Consider the following 16,419-nt stretch of genomic DNA (forward strand, 5'->3'; position numbering starts at 1 on the left):
ACATGTTCTGGACTCTGGAAAGAGGAGTTGAGGTGAGTGTGTTGAGCGTTGACTTGCTGTTGAGAACTGCCCCACTATTTTGTATGCAACTATTTTGTATGTACACTTTGGGAAACCTGAACAAAATTCTTAAGATTGTATTTCTCAGTGTAAGGTAGTTCCTAAGGTCTTCTCTTCAGATATCAAGGAAATGCCATTATCATGACTTAGACCTTAACTCTGCCTACTGTTCTAACCTATTATGTAGAGAATATCAACAATATTTTTCTTTAAGTATTTCTCTTGTAAATATTTGCTTCTTTTTTCAGTATACATTCTGCAGCTTTTAATGACATACTAAAACAGAAATAAACCTAGACCAGTATTATTTACCAACAAAATTTTCTGTGCTTTTTAGAAGGAAGTAGGCAAAATGTGTGTGCACCTTTTTTTTTTTTTTCTCTCCAGAAAAATCTCTACAATTTTTAGAAGATACATTCAAATACTAATTTGAACAAGGAAGGTGAATTTGCACAGGTACTTGTAAAGCTAGTACTTCCTCTGTTGAGAGCTGATCTTGCATCAGTGGGGATACAGGGGGAGAAAATCCCTTAATAAGTATTTGCAGTTGAACTGAATAAAGAATAATTTAGAAAGTTGCAGTATTCCTAGATTTCTGATATATTTACAGGGTATTTTTCATCAGTGTAGATGTTTGTCTTGTTCTTTGCTCCAAAATCTTTAAGGTGGCTTTTTTGTGTTAGTGCCCTTTATACACAGAAATCAATATCCTACTAAGTAGGAAACAAAATGCAGCATTGGTTTAATTTGCATATTCCATGTAGTATTTTAACGCTTTCAAATTCTCTTCCACTTTTAATTTAAAGGCTTTCATGAATAGTAGCTCTCAATTCATTTTCTAACTAACTGGAAAAAGACGTGTTCTTTTTGGAACAGTGCCATAGCACAAGAGCATAATTGCTATTTATTTTTTTTAAATTACATGAAACCTGAAAAAGCAAAGCAATCAACTATAGGAGTGAACTTTTTAGGAACTTTTTTCTTGTGGTTGTAAACTAAAAGACTGTAAGAAGAAGGGATGGACCATCTTTTAGTCCATGGAACAATTTTATCCCAATTATACTCAGTTTGACCCAGACTCAGGATAGATCTTTCATATCTCACTTGCTCTTAACTTTTTGTTTATAAAGGCAGTTACATTCCTAATCATTACATATTAAAATGAGAAATTTATCATTTGAAGTCCCTGTTATGGTAAATTTAGTGTGTTTTAAGTTCGTATAAAATATGCCCTTTGTGGTCACTGGTATGCTAAGCAGAACAATAATTATTTTAAAAGCCTTTGCCACGGTGCTAAAACTGTTTTGAAGGATGTTTATACCGCTTGTGACCTGGAGGAAATTAAACTTTTTTAACCTCCAAAGAATGCCAGTGGTGGTTCTGCCTATTTCAGCAGAGTTTATCTTCTGTTTATGTGCACTGAAAGGATTGCCAGCTGCTAGTTTGAAACATGAAGCAGGTACATAAACAGGGACACAAGGCACGACTGTGAATCACTTCAATGCATCATGGTACAAGAGAATGTAAATTATTTGGAACACTTCGGGAGCCGTACCTGTAGCTGTGCATGGAACAAGCCGTGGACATTCTTTAAGTATTTTTCTTGGCTTCTCTTTTATTACTGTAGAATGAATAGAATTTTGGAAGTATTCTCAAGATAACTTTCAGAGTAAAGGGAAAACCACTCTTGTATGACTGGGAATGTTTTCAGATTAATTTATCCATGGACAACTTCAATATGTTGTTCAGAGAAAATACAGATTCTTTACACTAAGTTGTTTTCAATTTTTTTTTAAATTGCCTTGAAATGATGAAGATACATATGCCAGAAAACTGTATATAGGATTTACACTTGCTGTTTTATTTGCAATTTATTTGAAATGTATTTGAATTCCAATTTCATGAAGCATAAACAATTTGTGTTTGTAAACATTTTCATCTAATACGTTCCTCCTTGGCTTTCCTTCAGAATATAAGCAGGAGTTAAACAAAACTAAAGCTGCAGACGGTGAAACCAGGGCAGTTTGTGTTCTTCACATAACTGTTCCCCATATTTGTTTAGATTTCTTAAAGAAAAAAAAAAAAAGAAAAGTGCTTCTTATAGCTTGAAGCATACTTTTCTCGTTGTCTTATCCTTTTCTGTTTTTTCTTATATTTTCTGAGAAGTTTGTAAAACTCTAGCCTTTATTTGATAAACGGCTGATACCATCACCTGTGCCATCTGAGGCTTACTGGATTTGGAGCGTCCTAATAGACTGCTCAGATCAAAGTGCTACTTGTTCTGTTAAAAAAATAAACATTGTAAGCCTTTATCAGCAGAGCTTTATAAAGCTGCCCTACAGTTACTGGCAAAAATTGACAATATAATTTACTATGCAGGAAGCAGCAGGCATTTTTCTACAAGAACTTTTAACATACAAAGTACTCAAAGAAAATATTGGGCTATAATAATATAAACCAAAAACTGCTTTTTCTTTGAAAATTTTATGAAACATTTCTTGTAACATGTAATTAAAAAAAATCTTAATGTAAACCTTGTCCTCTTTCCGCCATTTCCTTTGCAATTAGACTTGCTGAGGATTTTCCATCAGGGATTTTTCATTGAAATATGCGGTTTCTGCAAAGTCAACATTTTCCGCTGGAAATTGTTGGAATTTGCCTACAACTGTTCAGGTTTTGCATCTGGAGAAGCCAAACACAAATTTCAGGTCAGTTAACATCTGAGCTCCATTTGTGCTGTTAGTGCATCCCAAGCACTTGGAGGACCTTTTGGCTCTGTTCCTTTTGAGATTTGTCTTCCTGACTGAACCAATGTTTTCTATTTTTGCTCATGTCCTGGGAGACTGTTCTCCTCTTTATGAAACATTCATGGTCACGTATGGTAACGCAGACTACAGTATGTGTTTAGAGAGCATAATTGTCCACGATTTATAACTATTTATTTGTCAGTGCTCTCTGAGGTTTGCTGATAGGCCTGGTTACAGGATTTGTGCTCTTTCATTGAAAGATTTTACTATAAAACCAGTGTAATTTTATTAATATGGTGAGCTGGACCATGATGTTCTTTGTATGTCAACTGGGAAGTTACCTACTGCTCATTTTCAAAATCAGAGCCCCTAAGTAAATCAGCAAGAACATGCTTAATTTGGGGTGGTTTGCTGTCAAATACCAGCAGTGAGAGAGAAATATTTATTTTCCACCAAAGTAATATACGGAAATTTTCAGTAAGCAGGGAACAAAGCAGTGACGGTGTGGTAAAACATTGGTGGATAGCCCGCAGATGTCCTGAGCACACCAACCATGAAGCTGGGGGAGAAGGACACGGACAGCGCTGGGGAGACTTCATTAGGAAGTGAATGAGATCCTTCTACAAAGTTTTTCCTTCCTTTACTTGCAAAAGAGAGCACCAAGGAGAAAGAAGGAGACAGAGGTGACTCCATGCACTTTTTTTAATAGAAATGTCCCCATTGTTTGTTTGGATAGACGGATCGAAGGCTAATCTTATATGTGGTTTGAAAATTAATCTTTGTTCTCTCTGAGTCCTGGTGCCTGTGTTCTGCTAGAGGTTGCACACTGCTGTTTTGAAGGGAGGAATGGCTATGGATTTGGTGGAGGAAGGAAGTGAAATTTTAAGGTCAGTGTTATGCTTCCCAAATATAATGTTTTTAATGCTCTCTGATAGGTGTACAAGCTGTAAATGAGTGAAAAGGTGGGTTATTCAGTTGATTTTTTTTAATTATTATTGTTTTTTGCCATTTGCAACAGGCTGCCATTTGGGGAAGCCCTCCCTCGCATATTTTGACAACCTTGTTAGAGGGAAAATAGGTTCTATAGTTAATTCTTCAGTTTTAGAACTCAACTTGATATTTCTATTGCCACTTGCAGCCATAATTTAAAGGAGTTTTTTTAGAAAACTTTTTTTTTGTTGTTTCGGAGCTCTGGGAGAATATGTTTTGGAATGATTTTGCTACTGTAATGGAAGAAGTAAAATCAAAATTAATAGCAAAACAGTCCTTTTAAAAACAGCAAGAAAAGCCTTGATTTTTCACACCTGATAGCCAGAGAAAATTAGAAAGCAGTTGTGGCACACTCTTAATGTGTTAGGAACTGACAGAGCGTACATATAACAATACGCAATGTATCATAAACATAGATATAAAATGATATAAAGGAGATGAAAGGGTAAATATATCATAAATAAATATATTTAAGTAACAATCATCAGATTGTGCTGGAAAGGCTCTCATTTCCAGCTCAAGTGATAACTGAGCTGGTGTCAAATGGACAGCCTGTGTCGCAATCGTCTTGGATGTGTAGAAATGAAAATGCTCACTAGCAGCCAGCGTTTAATAAACAAAACATAATAAACAGTGTTTAATAAACAAACATAATAAACACGGCTGGCTCGTGGCCAGCTGGCCTCCAGCACAGCCCCCAGGCCCCTTTCCACGGGGCTGCTCTCCAGCCTCTCGCCCCCAGCCTGTGCGTGCAGCCGGGGTTGCCCTGTCCCAGATGCAGAATCCGGCACTTGCTCTTGTTAAATTTCATGAGGCTGGAGATCACCCAGCCCTCTAATTTGTCAAGATCCTTCTGCAAGGCCTTTCTGCACTGGAGGGAGTCAACAGCTCCTCCTAATTTAGTGGCATCTGCAAACTTACTCGGTATACATTCAAGCCCTGCATTCAGATCATTTATGAAAACACCGAAGAGAACTGTCCTCAAAATGGAGCCCTGAGGAGCCCCACTAATGACTGGCTGCCAACCTGATGTAACCCCAGTACCCTTATGAGCCTGGTGTAACCCTATATACCCCTTTGAGCCTGACCCATCAGTCAGTTGTTAACCCATTGTTTCAGTATTGTCAGGATGCTGCCACTTCTTCAAAAAAGGAACGCATCAAGGATTGCCAAGATGCTGGAAGGGTGCTGATGTGTAAGCATTTTCCAGTCTGCAAACCATGTATTTTGTGCTCTTGGAAGTTACTTAAATAGGGCTTTACCAAGCCCTATTTCAAAAACAGTCAAGAACAATTTAGCTACGTGAATCACATTGTGAATGTAAAAGACTTTGTTCAAATTCTTCAGTATTGGTTTAAAATCAGAGGTTATTCTGCTGTGATCCACAGTTGAGGAAAAACATAGGGCTGTCATCTGGAAGAATATTAACACCTTTACCAGATGACACGGGCAGGCTGCGTGCTTCTGTGAACACTGAGATAGTTCAACTTTGGAAACGTCTCCTGGGGCTCCAAACAATGAGCGAAAGGAAACGGGAGTCTGAAGATGCAGAAAGTTCAGCTTTCTGCTGGCTGTTGCTGTCTGGCTACCAGCTGCAGGTAAACCCATCAGTTCAGATTGGTGAATCTGAAATCAAGAAACTGCATTTTCAGGCAAGGAAATTACCCTTGAGTGAAAGGAAGTTCGTATAGTCAGGAATAAAGTCCACCATTGTAAAAAGGAAAAAGTAATATGTACTTAATATTGATCCAACCGAGAAGTTGCTGTGCTAAGAACATTAATATTTAGTAGATATTAAGAACACAAAACCACATATGTATGGGATGCGTTTTACATGTTTTGAATCACTCCTGTGACCCCAGATTGGTCAAATGGGAAGAGAAAGGGATTCGATTGCCAGCTGGACAAGCTTGAACTGTGGGGCAACCCTGTTGTAAGTACAGACAGGGCAGACACACACATGGAGTACTTCCCTTTTGTGCATACCTAACTGCTGCCTTCTCAGCCAGTGTATCATTTCTGGGCCATTTATAGAGGACGTATAGGAAAATATAACATTTGAAAAAAGAAGTAAATTAACCATGATTTTTTTTTTTTCCATGAATTAATACATCCGTTGGTTTCCTGGTTACAAATTGAAAATCATACTTCAATTAAAGGACTTTATTTCAGTTTTCTTACTATCACTGTCAAAGGTTTTTTGCTTCCGTTGATCGAATAGTGCAAGTGATTTTCAGCAGCAAAGGTAAAAGATGTTCATTTTTTTGGAAGTTAACCGATTTCTTTAATATCACGTACTATGTGTATTTAACTTGGGGAATTTTATTCAGAGTAGAAAATCTCTGATCCTTGCAGGAAAGTTGCTTAGATTGTCGCACCTTTGGAAGGAATTTTAATCCTTTGCTGCCTGGGACATGGTTACTGGAGTTTGCGAACTCACACTGCTGCTACTGCCAGAAAAGAAATACTACATTGTTATCCCAGCCATCCTCTGTGCACTTCAGCAGCACAAGCAAGTTTCTGCTGCCTGTAGTTTTATTGCTTGCTTCTAGATGATGCCTCATGTTTTAGCCAGGCTCAGTTCTACTGCCATAACTGCTCTCTCCCATTAGCTCAGATGCCTGCTCAGACGCCTGCTGCCCTCTCGTCACTCATGTACCCAGTGATTCCTGTGGCCTTTGCCCTGGGTCAGGCCTGGGGTTACCCACGCTGCCCTTTTCTAGCGGCTGTTGTACTGCCCATTTGCTGGGGAGTGGAGCTAGGGGATGGCATTCATAGGTGCCTCCACTGCAGCGATTCTCTGATTCCTTTTTTGTGCCCAGAGCCCATATGCCATTACCATTGTGCCTCGGCTTTCTGCTGCCTTCAGCCTCCTTCAGTGGGTTCAGTCTCCTCCCAGCTCTTTCAGCTTTTCTTTAGTATCTCTGGATGACTTCACTCACTTGGTTTTAACTTTACACAAGTTACTCTCATAAATCAAGTGCTGAATAATTTTTCCACCAACGTTTTCAGTTTATCTTTTTGTATTTCTTCTGTCACCTTTCACAAAGGAAAATTAGGTATGGCTGCAGCCCTCTAACATAAGAGCCATAAGGGTTGAGGGGCACGCCTCTCTGCTTGCAGGTGAAGTTTCCCTTCTCCTCCTATGTACTTCTCCATTCCAGCTTCGCTAGAAGTAACTATCACCAAAACAAAGCAAAGAGGTGGGAAAATGTCATTTTCACCTGATACAACTCAAGCTATCAAACTGAGCTGCCAGGAAATGTGGCCTGTGCTGGTGATCCAAGCTGTGGACTGACAGCAAAGTCACGGGCCGTTCTGTTGCATTTTGCTGACTCTGCTGCCAGGACAGCAATCTCCACCAGAAGCAAGGTAATGAGCAGCTGGATTGGCAATGTCTTAATCTGCTGCAGCTGGTTGCTTTCCTGAAGGTTAGTTGGAATACTCACAAACTTTATTTCTAAAACCTTGACTATTAATTACTTAATTTTCTAATCTTTCTGTTTTTCAAGTAGGTAAAGAAAGGGATTCTGTTGTTTCTTTGTCCTTTGTCTTCCATCTTTGTTTAACTTGCTGTTTTCTAAAATGTTTTTTCTAGAGTTGCAAATGCAAGATATTTCCGAAAAGTAGAGCTTACATAGAGATTTTTTTAATAGTGAGAATTTTAAAACTTATAAGGAGCTGTGTTCAAAAGTTAGGGTTACTGGAGGTATTTTTAATCTTATGGCTCTCAAAATATAAATAGAAGAAAAAACCATATGAAATTTGTCATTGTTTTATAGAAGTAAAAATGTATTTGGTGTAGTTAAATGATACATGTTTTTCAAAATAATACTGTTTTCATTAATAACATTCTCAATTTCAGAAAGCATTTGAAGTTTCAGAACAGTTTAAGAAAAAGATCCTTCCATGTTTTTAAAGTCAGATTTTCTTTGTGTAAGTTGAGAGTGTAAAATGTCAATTTATAAACTGTGAAATGACCAGTGATAGTTTTAATATGAAAAATACAGCAAAAGTTATTAGACATTTCAGAGGTCTGATGAAAGTATTCATTTCCAGCTAGATCATGTCTAAGAATTTAGCTGAACATCAATATTTATATTTAGGTAGTGCAGGAGTTTGAATCATACCTTCTTTCAAGTTCTAAATATGGACCCTGTTTACATTAGTGAATCATAAGCGTAGAACTTAGGGCTGAAATAAAATCTTTTTCTCCAGCAGTGATTAAATATGCATGACCCTCATCATATGTGCATAGTTCTGCAGATTTGTGTATTTCAAAACAAAAACAAAATGTAAACAAAAAAAAGTCATCTGCACATCTTGCAAGTTTCTTGTGCTAGGCAAAAATGAGTACCATGGAGTGTAAATGCAGTCAGTTCATCACTTCTTATGTACAAAAAGAGAACATTACCAGCTTTACCTTCCCTTGTGCATTCCCTACACCATTATTCTGTGTAAATCTTGTTCAGGATGGAATCCAAGTTTTTTTTTCTTGGCACTCGTAATTTGTTTGCTCTTTAAAAAAAAAGGTTCCAAACTTTTATATATAGTCTAGTCTGATGCATAATTTTTTGGACGAAGCATACATTTTATTAAATGCAGAGCACTGAGAAGCTGCTGAAGAAACGGCCCTTTGCTCTGTGAATATGGTCATTTTTTCATGTGTTTGAAATGTATGGAAGTTCTCCTGAGGACATACGCCGATCATCTTGAGTTGAAACATCAAGTGAAATAAAATAGTTTTATAAATTTTGCTTGCAAATTAATCATTGTGCAATGTCTCTGCTGCTGATGCTATTCAAGAGCAACTACAGTGGACAGAGGATACTGTGTTAAAGAAGCAGCAATGAAGATAATCACTATAGAAATCTTAGTATGTTCAGCGTACAACATGAACAAGTTTGTGATGACAGAAGCTCTTCTTGAAACCTGACTGAGAAATGCTTTCTGGCCTGGGTGCTCTTACTTCAAGCATGCACCTTTGCTCTGAAATAAAATAATAGTAGAGTTTGGGGAAAACCGTAGTACACGGTGGTTTGATGTGTTTTTCAGGAGGAGGAGGGAAGGGCCTGATAAGTTCCAGTTGTGAATGAAGAAAAGCATCAGAAGGACCAGACACTGACTGGCATTGCTTTGTAGGGCTCTTTGGCGTGCTGTGTCCAGAAGGCTGATCTGGCAGCAATAGCAGGGAAGCATCTTATTAACACTGATGGCATCAGTGGGTTCGGTATTGGGTGGAGGCTGTTTTGCAAGTTTCGTTGTCGGGGGTAGTTTCTTTTGAACATATTTTAAGGTGCTGCCTTTTACTATGGAAATGGTACGTTAGATTAGTTTCATCTGTTTTCTCTATCTGCCCGATTGATTTTAAACTGCAATATAGAACCTCATTAAACTGAACCAGTCTGTGAATGTGCCCTAGCTTTATGTGGAAAAATGTCGTTGCAGAATACTAGTTTCAGAAGTCTTAACTGTAAGTAGCTCAAAGTAAAAGCAAACACCACTTCTGTTTTAGTGTATCTTTGATATTTCACATACATCTTTAGAGGACCACGTGTGATTGCCTGGATTTTACATGTGTAAGGCTTCAAAATACACATTTCCAGGAGGAACCATAATTGCTAGCCTGAGGTTTTTAGCTCAGACCTGAAGTAAAACTAATCTTTGGTGGGAGGGAGCTGGTGGATATTGATGATGCATAGTACAAGCCGATAACTGTATCTTGGGAAGAAAACCAGCAATAATTAGTTACAGTGTTAAAATGTTTTTATCAAATTGTACAATATGGATAGAAATCAGCAAGACGACAGCAAATTCTCGTGAAGCAGACCTGATCTTCTGTGTTTATTCTGCTGAAGACCTGACTTCAACTTGAAACTTCAGAGTTTGAGGATTGCTATGTGCGCTTTCTTGTCTGCTTTTGCCATGATAATTTGTAGCATTGCCTGGAAATTCTTTCAGTTGTTTACAGTCTCCTTCAATAAGGAAAAAAATCCTGGAATAGCATAATAGAAGTGTCATGTGTTTTCTAAAAACATTCGCATCATCCTTGAGAACATAAGGGTTTGGATTATTTGTATGCTCAGTCTAATGTTATCTTCTTAAGTAGAAAGTAAACCAGTATTAGAGAAATGTAGCCATTTTCCATTCTTCTTTACTAAGGCATTTTTTCTTAATCACCATTGTAATTGTTATAATAGATTCATTATTGCAGTTGTTGCTCTGACACCTTCTGATGCCATCCACGTCACCGAGGTCGATGTGTTCTGCTTAACCTTAAACATTTCAACTTTTTGCAAAACACTTTATTTGTATGGCAGGGAAGGTTATCAATTTGCAAGTCAATTCTTTTTCAGACTATAACTTTTGTAATAATAACTCTTTGGACAAAAATATGTCAGATCAAAATGTAAGATATTCAAGTGTTTAGGAGCAACTACTTGAAAACAGAAGCAATGGAAAGCAGTAACTGCGATAAAAAGCACGGCTGTTGCTGTTGCTCCTGTTGTAATGCATAGTTTCCACCACAGAAGTAAATGCATTACTTGACCATTGTTCACCAGTCTAAAAGGTATTACAGATCATGAAGACTTTTCAAAATAGAAATGAACTTGAAGAGTTCTTTATCTAGAAAGAGATTTTTCATTTATTTTGTTATTATTACTTCATCCAGTGAATGGTGGATTATAGGGGAGATTTTCTTAGAGCCTTAGGAGAATAAGCTTTCCAACTTCCTTTGAATTTCAAGACGCTTGAGTTTCTGCAAGGCCATAAGTTATTTTGTTTTCAGGATTGAGCGTTTTGTCACAACAAAGTTTGAAAGGCCTTTCTTTGAAAAACCGATTGGCCAAGCTGTGCATGAACTGGAGAAACTACAAAGAGAAAGAAATGGGGCAAGACATGTGACAGGTGGTTGGTAAGCCAAATCATTTGAGCAATATGTTCCTCAATCTCAATCATGAATTCCACAATAAATTAAACATTCCTAGGATAATTTGGAGCTGGTATGAAAGGGAGCTGGTATGAAAGGGATCCAGTAACCAAGTAAGCTTCCAGAGTTCCTCTGAAGGGAATGGTTGGGAAACAGCTTAATGTTATGCACCTGATGCTGGAACAGAAGTACTGGAAGATGCTTATTTTGCTTATTTGATTCATAGGACTGCTTGGTTTGTTGAAGAAACTTATCTTGGAGGAATAGAGTGTTGTTCTTACTTTTGGAGACTCGGGTTTTCTCCTGATCATTATTCTTGTAATTTCAAGCTAGTGTGCAGAGCACTTGGTATTTTCATAGATATGAAGACTCTGTAAATTATCCACAATTTACTTAGGTGCACACATTGTGTGCATGAAAATACATACTTCATGGAGGGAATTCTTTGTCAACCCCTGACAAAGAGTCCCTCCACAGCTTTCTTGTAGGCCCCCTTTAGGTACTGGAAGGCCACTGTAAGGTCTCCCCAGGGCCTTGTCTGCTCCAGGCTGAACAACCCCAACTCCCTCAGCCTGTCTTTGTAGGAGAGGTGCTCCAGCCCTCTCATCCTCGTGGCCCTCCTCTGGACTTGTTCTAATACATCCATGTCCTTTTGGTGCCGGGGACCCCAGAACTGGATACAGCACTCACGGTAGGGTCTCACAAGAGCAGAACAGTGGAGGACAATCCCCTCCCTCGCCCTGCTGGCCACGCTGCTTTTGATACAGCCCAGGATCCGGTTGGCTTTCTGGGCTGCGAGTGCATGTTACCAGCTCATGTCAAGCTTCTCATCCACCAACACCCCCAAGTCCTTCTCCTCAGGCCTGCCGTCAATCCATTCTCCATACAGCCTGTATTTATGCTTGGGATTGCCTTGGCCCAGATGCAGGACCTTGCGCTTGGCCTTGTTGAACCCCATGAGGTTTGCCCAGGCCCACTTCTCAGGCCTGTCCAGGTCCCTCTGCATGGCATCCCTTCCCTCCTGTGTGTCAATCACACCACACAGCTCGGTGTCAGCAGCAATCTTGCTGAGGGTGCACCCAATCCCACTGTTGATGTCACCAACAAAGATGTTAAACACTGCCAGTCCCAGTAGTGAGCCCTGAGGGAGCACCACTGGTTACTGAGCTCCACCTGGACATTGGGCCATTGACCGCAACTCTGTGAGTGTGACCATCCAGCCAATTCCTTACCCACTGAGTGGGTACAAATTCTATTCAGTCTACCTGCATCATGTCAGTAGAGCTGGTAGAGTCAGGCTGTGTATAATAGAAGTCTGCTTTGTCTTTCATGACCTTTTCAGATGCCAGATAACTTACTGACTGTTAATGTTTCCAGGCTTTGCTCTCTGTGCATGATACTGTTGCTCAGAAGAACTATGATCCTGTCTTGCCCCCCATGCCTGATGATATCGATGAGGAAGAAGACTCAGTTAAAATAATCAGACTTGTCAAAAACAGGGAACCATTGGTAAGTCTTCCTGTCATTTGTTTTTGTGGGTGTTTGTTTTTGTGTGCAGGGTGTGGAGTGTTCAGGTTATAAATGCAAATGGGTTAGAAAAGTGAATAGACAGCCATTGTGCATGTTTATTCCTAACATTCAGTAATGTACTTTTGTATTCCATTTCCATTTATTAGTATTAAAGTATGTGAAATGAATAATAAGAATTTGTTCATTCACAGTGTTTGAGCATTATATATGTGGGCCAGTCTGAGCATTTATATATGTAATATATTCATCTTTTATCTTGAATTTGCATCATGAACTTGTTTTAAAATGAGAGGGAGAATGAATCCCCAAAGAAATCTTGACCTTTGTTATGAACTGTGCCTGTGAGCATTCATGTAAAAAAAATGTGACCTTTTGATACACTGAAAATAAAGCATAAAAACATATTTTAAAATGCTTGAATTGAAATCTGGGCAAATTTAAGATGTCTGTTGTTGTACTTTGGATTATGAATACTAGAAAGTTAATATCTTCATGGGGATATCTGGAAAAATGAAAGGACTAAACCTAGGTTGTATTACAAGAATATTAAAATGTTTTACTTGATTTGGTTATTTTTATTTGCTGTAGAGTGGGAGTCATCTTGAATAAAATTTACCTGTGTTCTTTTTCTCCTGCAAATCAGTAAGAGCTTTGTTTTATGCTATACTGAGTATTTGTTTTAATGGATTGCAATCCTGAAGAAATATCTGCAAAATAACTTTGAGAAAGCAATGATTCTGCACTTGAAATAACAGTGGGAAAGTGATTCCTCTGTTAGACATACAAGGAGAGCATGCCTCTCAGTAGACATCTTACCATCACTCTTGATGGATTTCTGGCATCAATAAACAAGAAATAAGTTTTAGTATTGACTGTAGATGCCCGTTGGCATAATGAAATGTTTGGCCATATGGAAAGTTTTTGCTTTGTTTTAACATATTAAATTTTTTCTTTTCCAAATGTTTAAATCATAGCTTCAAGCTTTCCTCTTTCTTTAATCTAAGAAATTCTTTGAGGAAGAGAACAAACTTGTTTTAGGATTTAGTATCAGAAGGAGTATTAATTCTGAAAGGTGTGAACAAGTCAGAAAATACAGTATGAGATGAGCATGTGAGAGAACTCAGTTCTTCTGTTTGTTAGGACTGTTTGATTTAATTACCAATGTGAAAACAGCCTTACAGTGGAATCCATGGTAGACTTGTTGCTATGTTATATCTGTAGAAAGAGGCTAATTGCAGCCTATGGTTACTTGACAGTGAGGAGCTTTCAAGGACAATAGAGTCAAACTCTTCTCAGCGGTGAAAGATGCTAAAACACGGGTCAGTGTTTTTTTCATCAAGCTACAGCCCTAAGATGCTTCGACTGAGAATTAAGAAAAACATGTCATTAGGTGGGAAGTACAGCACTGGAGGAGACCCACCGGAGACGTTGTAGAGTCTCCAAACTGTCCTGGTCTGCCTTCACAGTCGTCCTGTGCTAAGCAGGAGATTGGTTTCAATGACTTCTAAAGCTTCCCTTCGATCAGTGTTTCTAAGATAGCACATTATCTGTATGGGAAAGGAGTGTCTGTGGTCTCACATCCCCAGCCTATCTTTCTGTTTTATTTTTGTTGGAGAAGAGCTTATGGTGAGTTCTGGTTTGCATGCTGCTTGTTCTCCAAGAAAACTTCCAAGAACACTGCGTGGTGTCTTCCTCATTCTCTGTAAATCCCCTTCATTCTGGTTTAACATTATTGATGTTGATGTCACGTACTGACTCTTTGTGGTCACTTACTGTTTTGCCACAATCACCACAATACACAACAAACTTGTGTTTTTCTCTTCACCAGATTGTTATTATTTTCTTAAGTATGAGTGAGAAGAAACATGCGTGGTAACTCAGATAAGTTACCAGATAAATCACTTATCAGAGTAGGCACAGCAGAATAATCAAAGACAAGGTTTTTGCTAGGTATTTTAGAACCGTTGTGTTTATGTTTTCTGAAGTTGCTTTACTAAAGAAAAGATACACCATGATCTACCTTTACTAAACTATTTAAAATTTCATTTTCTATTTATTTCCATGTCTTTTTAATTTCTTTCTCTTCAGAGCTTGTTTTAAAGTCTTGCATATTCTTGGCCGAGCGCAGATCAATGAGTCTCTGTTCAGCTTATCTATTCGCACTACTCCAGTGTCATGGTTTTGGCTGGGATAGAGTTAACTTTCTTCATAGAGAGTTGCATGATGCTCTGTTTTGGATTTATGATGAAAATATGAAAATTGTGGTGATCACACACTTCTACTCTGCTTGTACACGTGGCTTTTGCTTTCCCGGGTGAGCTGTCTTTGTCTCATCCACAAGTTCTTGCACTTCTCCCTTTCCGATTCTCTTCTCCATCCCACCTGGGCAGAGTGAGCAAGCAGCCATGGGGTCCTGAGCTGCCCACTTGGGCTAAACCACAAGAACCAGTCATAAAGGCTGGCTTCCACTGCATACATACATCAGAATTGTTTCTACTCAACTTGAGAATGGAGGTACCATACGTTTTTTTTTCTGGGGTGGAAATTGCCTGGCTTCTTGACTTGAAGATACTGAGCTCTTTGAACTTTATTTCACCTCTGATACCTTTTCTTCCTCTGTAAGCAAGCAGCAGAGATTGCTCCTCTGCAAAGCAGCTAGCTTTGCATCAGCTGCGAGTCCTGGAAGTTCTTGACTTTGAACATCTCCTTTGGCTTACTTTCAGCAGTACTCTGTGAAGTGAATTACGCACTCTCTTAACTTCTTCAGAGTGTATCTAGTGACCTTTTTAAAGTAAAATTACACCACGTAGCCTCTTGTATTTGTTCGCACTTGTCTTAGAGTTAAGCAACTCTCACTGGTGTTAATCACATATTAACAAAGCCTGAGTTCTCAGGAGTAATCATCTCACAAGAGGGAAACTGGGTTTGTGGGAGGGCCTTCTGTTTGCCAGATTTCATCAGTTCAAAAGTCACCGCTGAACTTTCCTCCAGTTTTTTTTGCAAGAGATGATTTAAACTTTTGGTTTGTCCATCCACAGTTTGTTTTTTTCCCTTCTTTCTTTTTTCCTTAATGCTTTATTAGCAAATGGCATTCTAAGAGTTTCTCGCTCAAGTGAGGTGAGATCACGTGTTAGGAGGTTTTACCTAAACAAAGTAATTTAGAATGTCTCTGAACCTTATAGAGAGAGAATTAAGAGACATTTCTTCCCAGAGATAGTTAAAAATTCCCCTGACTGTAATTTGTCTTTTTGTCACGTAGCTTGGAGGGTTTTTACCTAAACCCAGAGTCTGCTTCTCTAGGACTTCTTCAGTCTTTGCCATTTTCCTAGTTAACATTCCTGATACCCAGCATGTACACCTGGGGTATCCAGAGTTCAGCTACTGGCCACTCACTGCTTCCAGCTTTGAAATGATAGTCCTGGTTTATTAGTGCTGTCGTGATCTTGTTCTGAACAGGATCCTTCTTCATGTCCAGATGATTTCTTCTTCATCACGTAAGTTCATTTCACATAAATTTAGTCATTTGGAAAGCAATGATCTGTGCTGTGTCTACAGTCAGGAGAAAAACAGGCAGCTCCAGAATGAGCCATTCCATCTGTTCAAGATGCCCGTCTTGACGAAAGGATGATTCATTCTCTGGAGCTGCCTGTTTGTTTTCATTAACTGCAGGAGGAGCCTGGACACCTAGCTTGAGCTAGATACCTGATTTCCATAGCTGAACTTGGGTGAAACAAATTGTGGTGTTTAAAAATAGTCGCATACATGTTCTGCCAGTGCAGATTCCCCAGTTCTTCCTCTAAGTCCCCATAGCTTGGTTCTTGTCAGTGAATGAACCCGACCAACTATTTTATAGGTGGTGTTAATTTGGGGATAGGAAAAGCCTTGGTGTGCACAGTCTGCATGTACATGGGCATCAACTTCTAAATAACTGTTCAATGTAAGGTAGGTAGCTGCTGTTTGTAAATGCATTTCCAATAAAGAATGAATTAAAATAAGTCTGACTGAAGTAGTTATTTGTATTCAACATCTGCATGTGTTTTTATTTAATAGAAAAGTATGCAAAAATATTAATGATCTTTCAAACTCTCTTACTAGTAACTTTTTCTTCCTATAAAAAATCAAGGCTTAGGACATTTGTATTGTGGAACCAGCAGATAAATG

At 38.6% G+C, this 16,419-nt stretch overlaps 1 protein-coding gene across 4 annotated transcripts in view; it reads left to right on the forward strand.

The window, feature by feature from the left end:
• MPP7 (membrane palmitoylated protein 7) overlaps positions 1-16,419 on the forward strand; it is a 146,304-nt gene that overhangs the window by 91,997 nt on the left and 37,888 nt on the right. For all 4 annotated transcript variants that reach the window (XM_032181658.1, XM_032181659.1, XM_032181660.1 and 1 more), the window contains exon 7: positions 12,106-12,237. In XM_032181658.1, coding sequence (XP_032037549.1) covers positions 12,106-12,237 — 132 coding nt within the window. The remainder of the gene's footprint in view (positions 1-12,105; positions 12,238-16,419) is intronic.

Source organism: Aythya fuligula, chromosome 2, assembly GCF_009819795.1.
Source record: "Aythya fuligula isolate bAytFul2 chromosome 2, bAytFul2.pri, whole genome shotgun sequence".
Lineage (NCBI taxonomy): Eukaryota > Metazoa > Chordata > Aves > Anseriformes > Anatidae > Aythya > Aythya fuligula.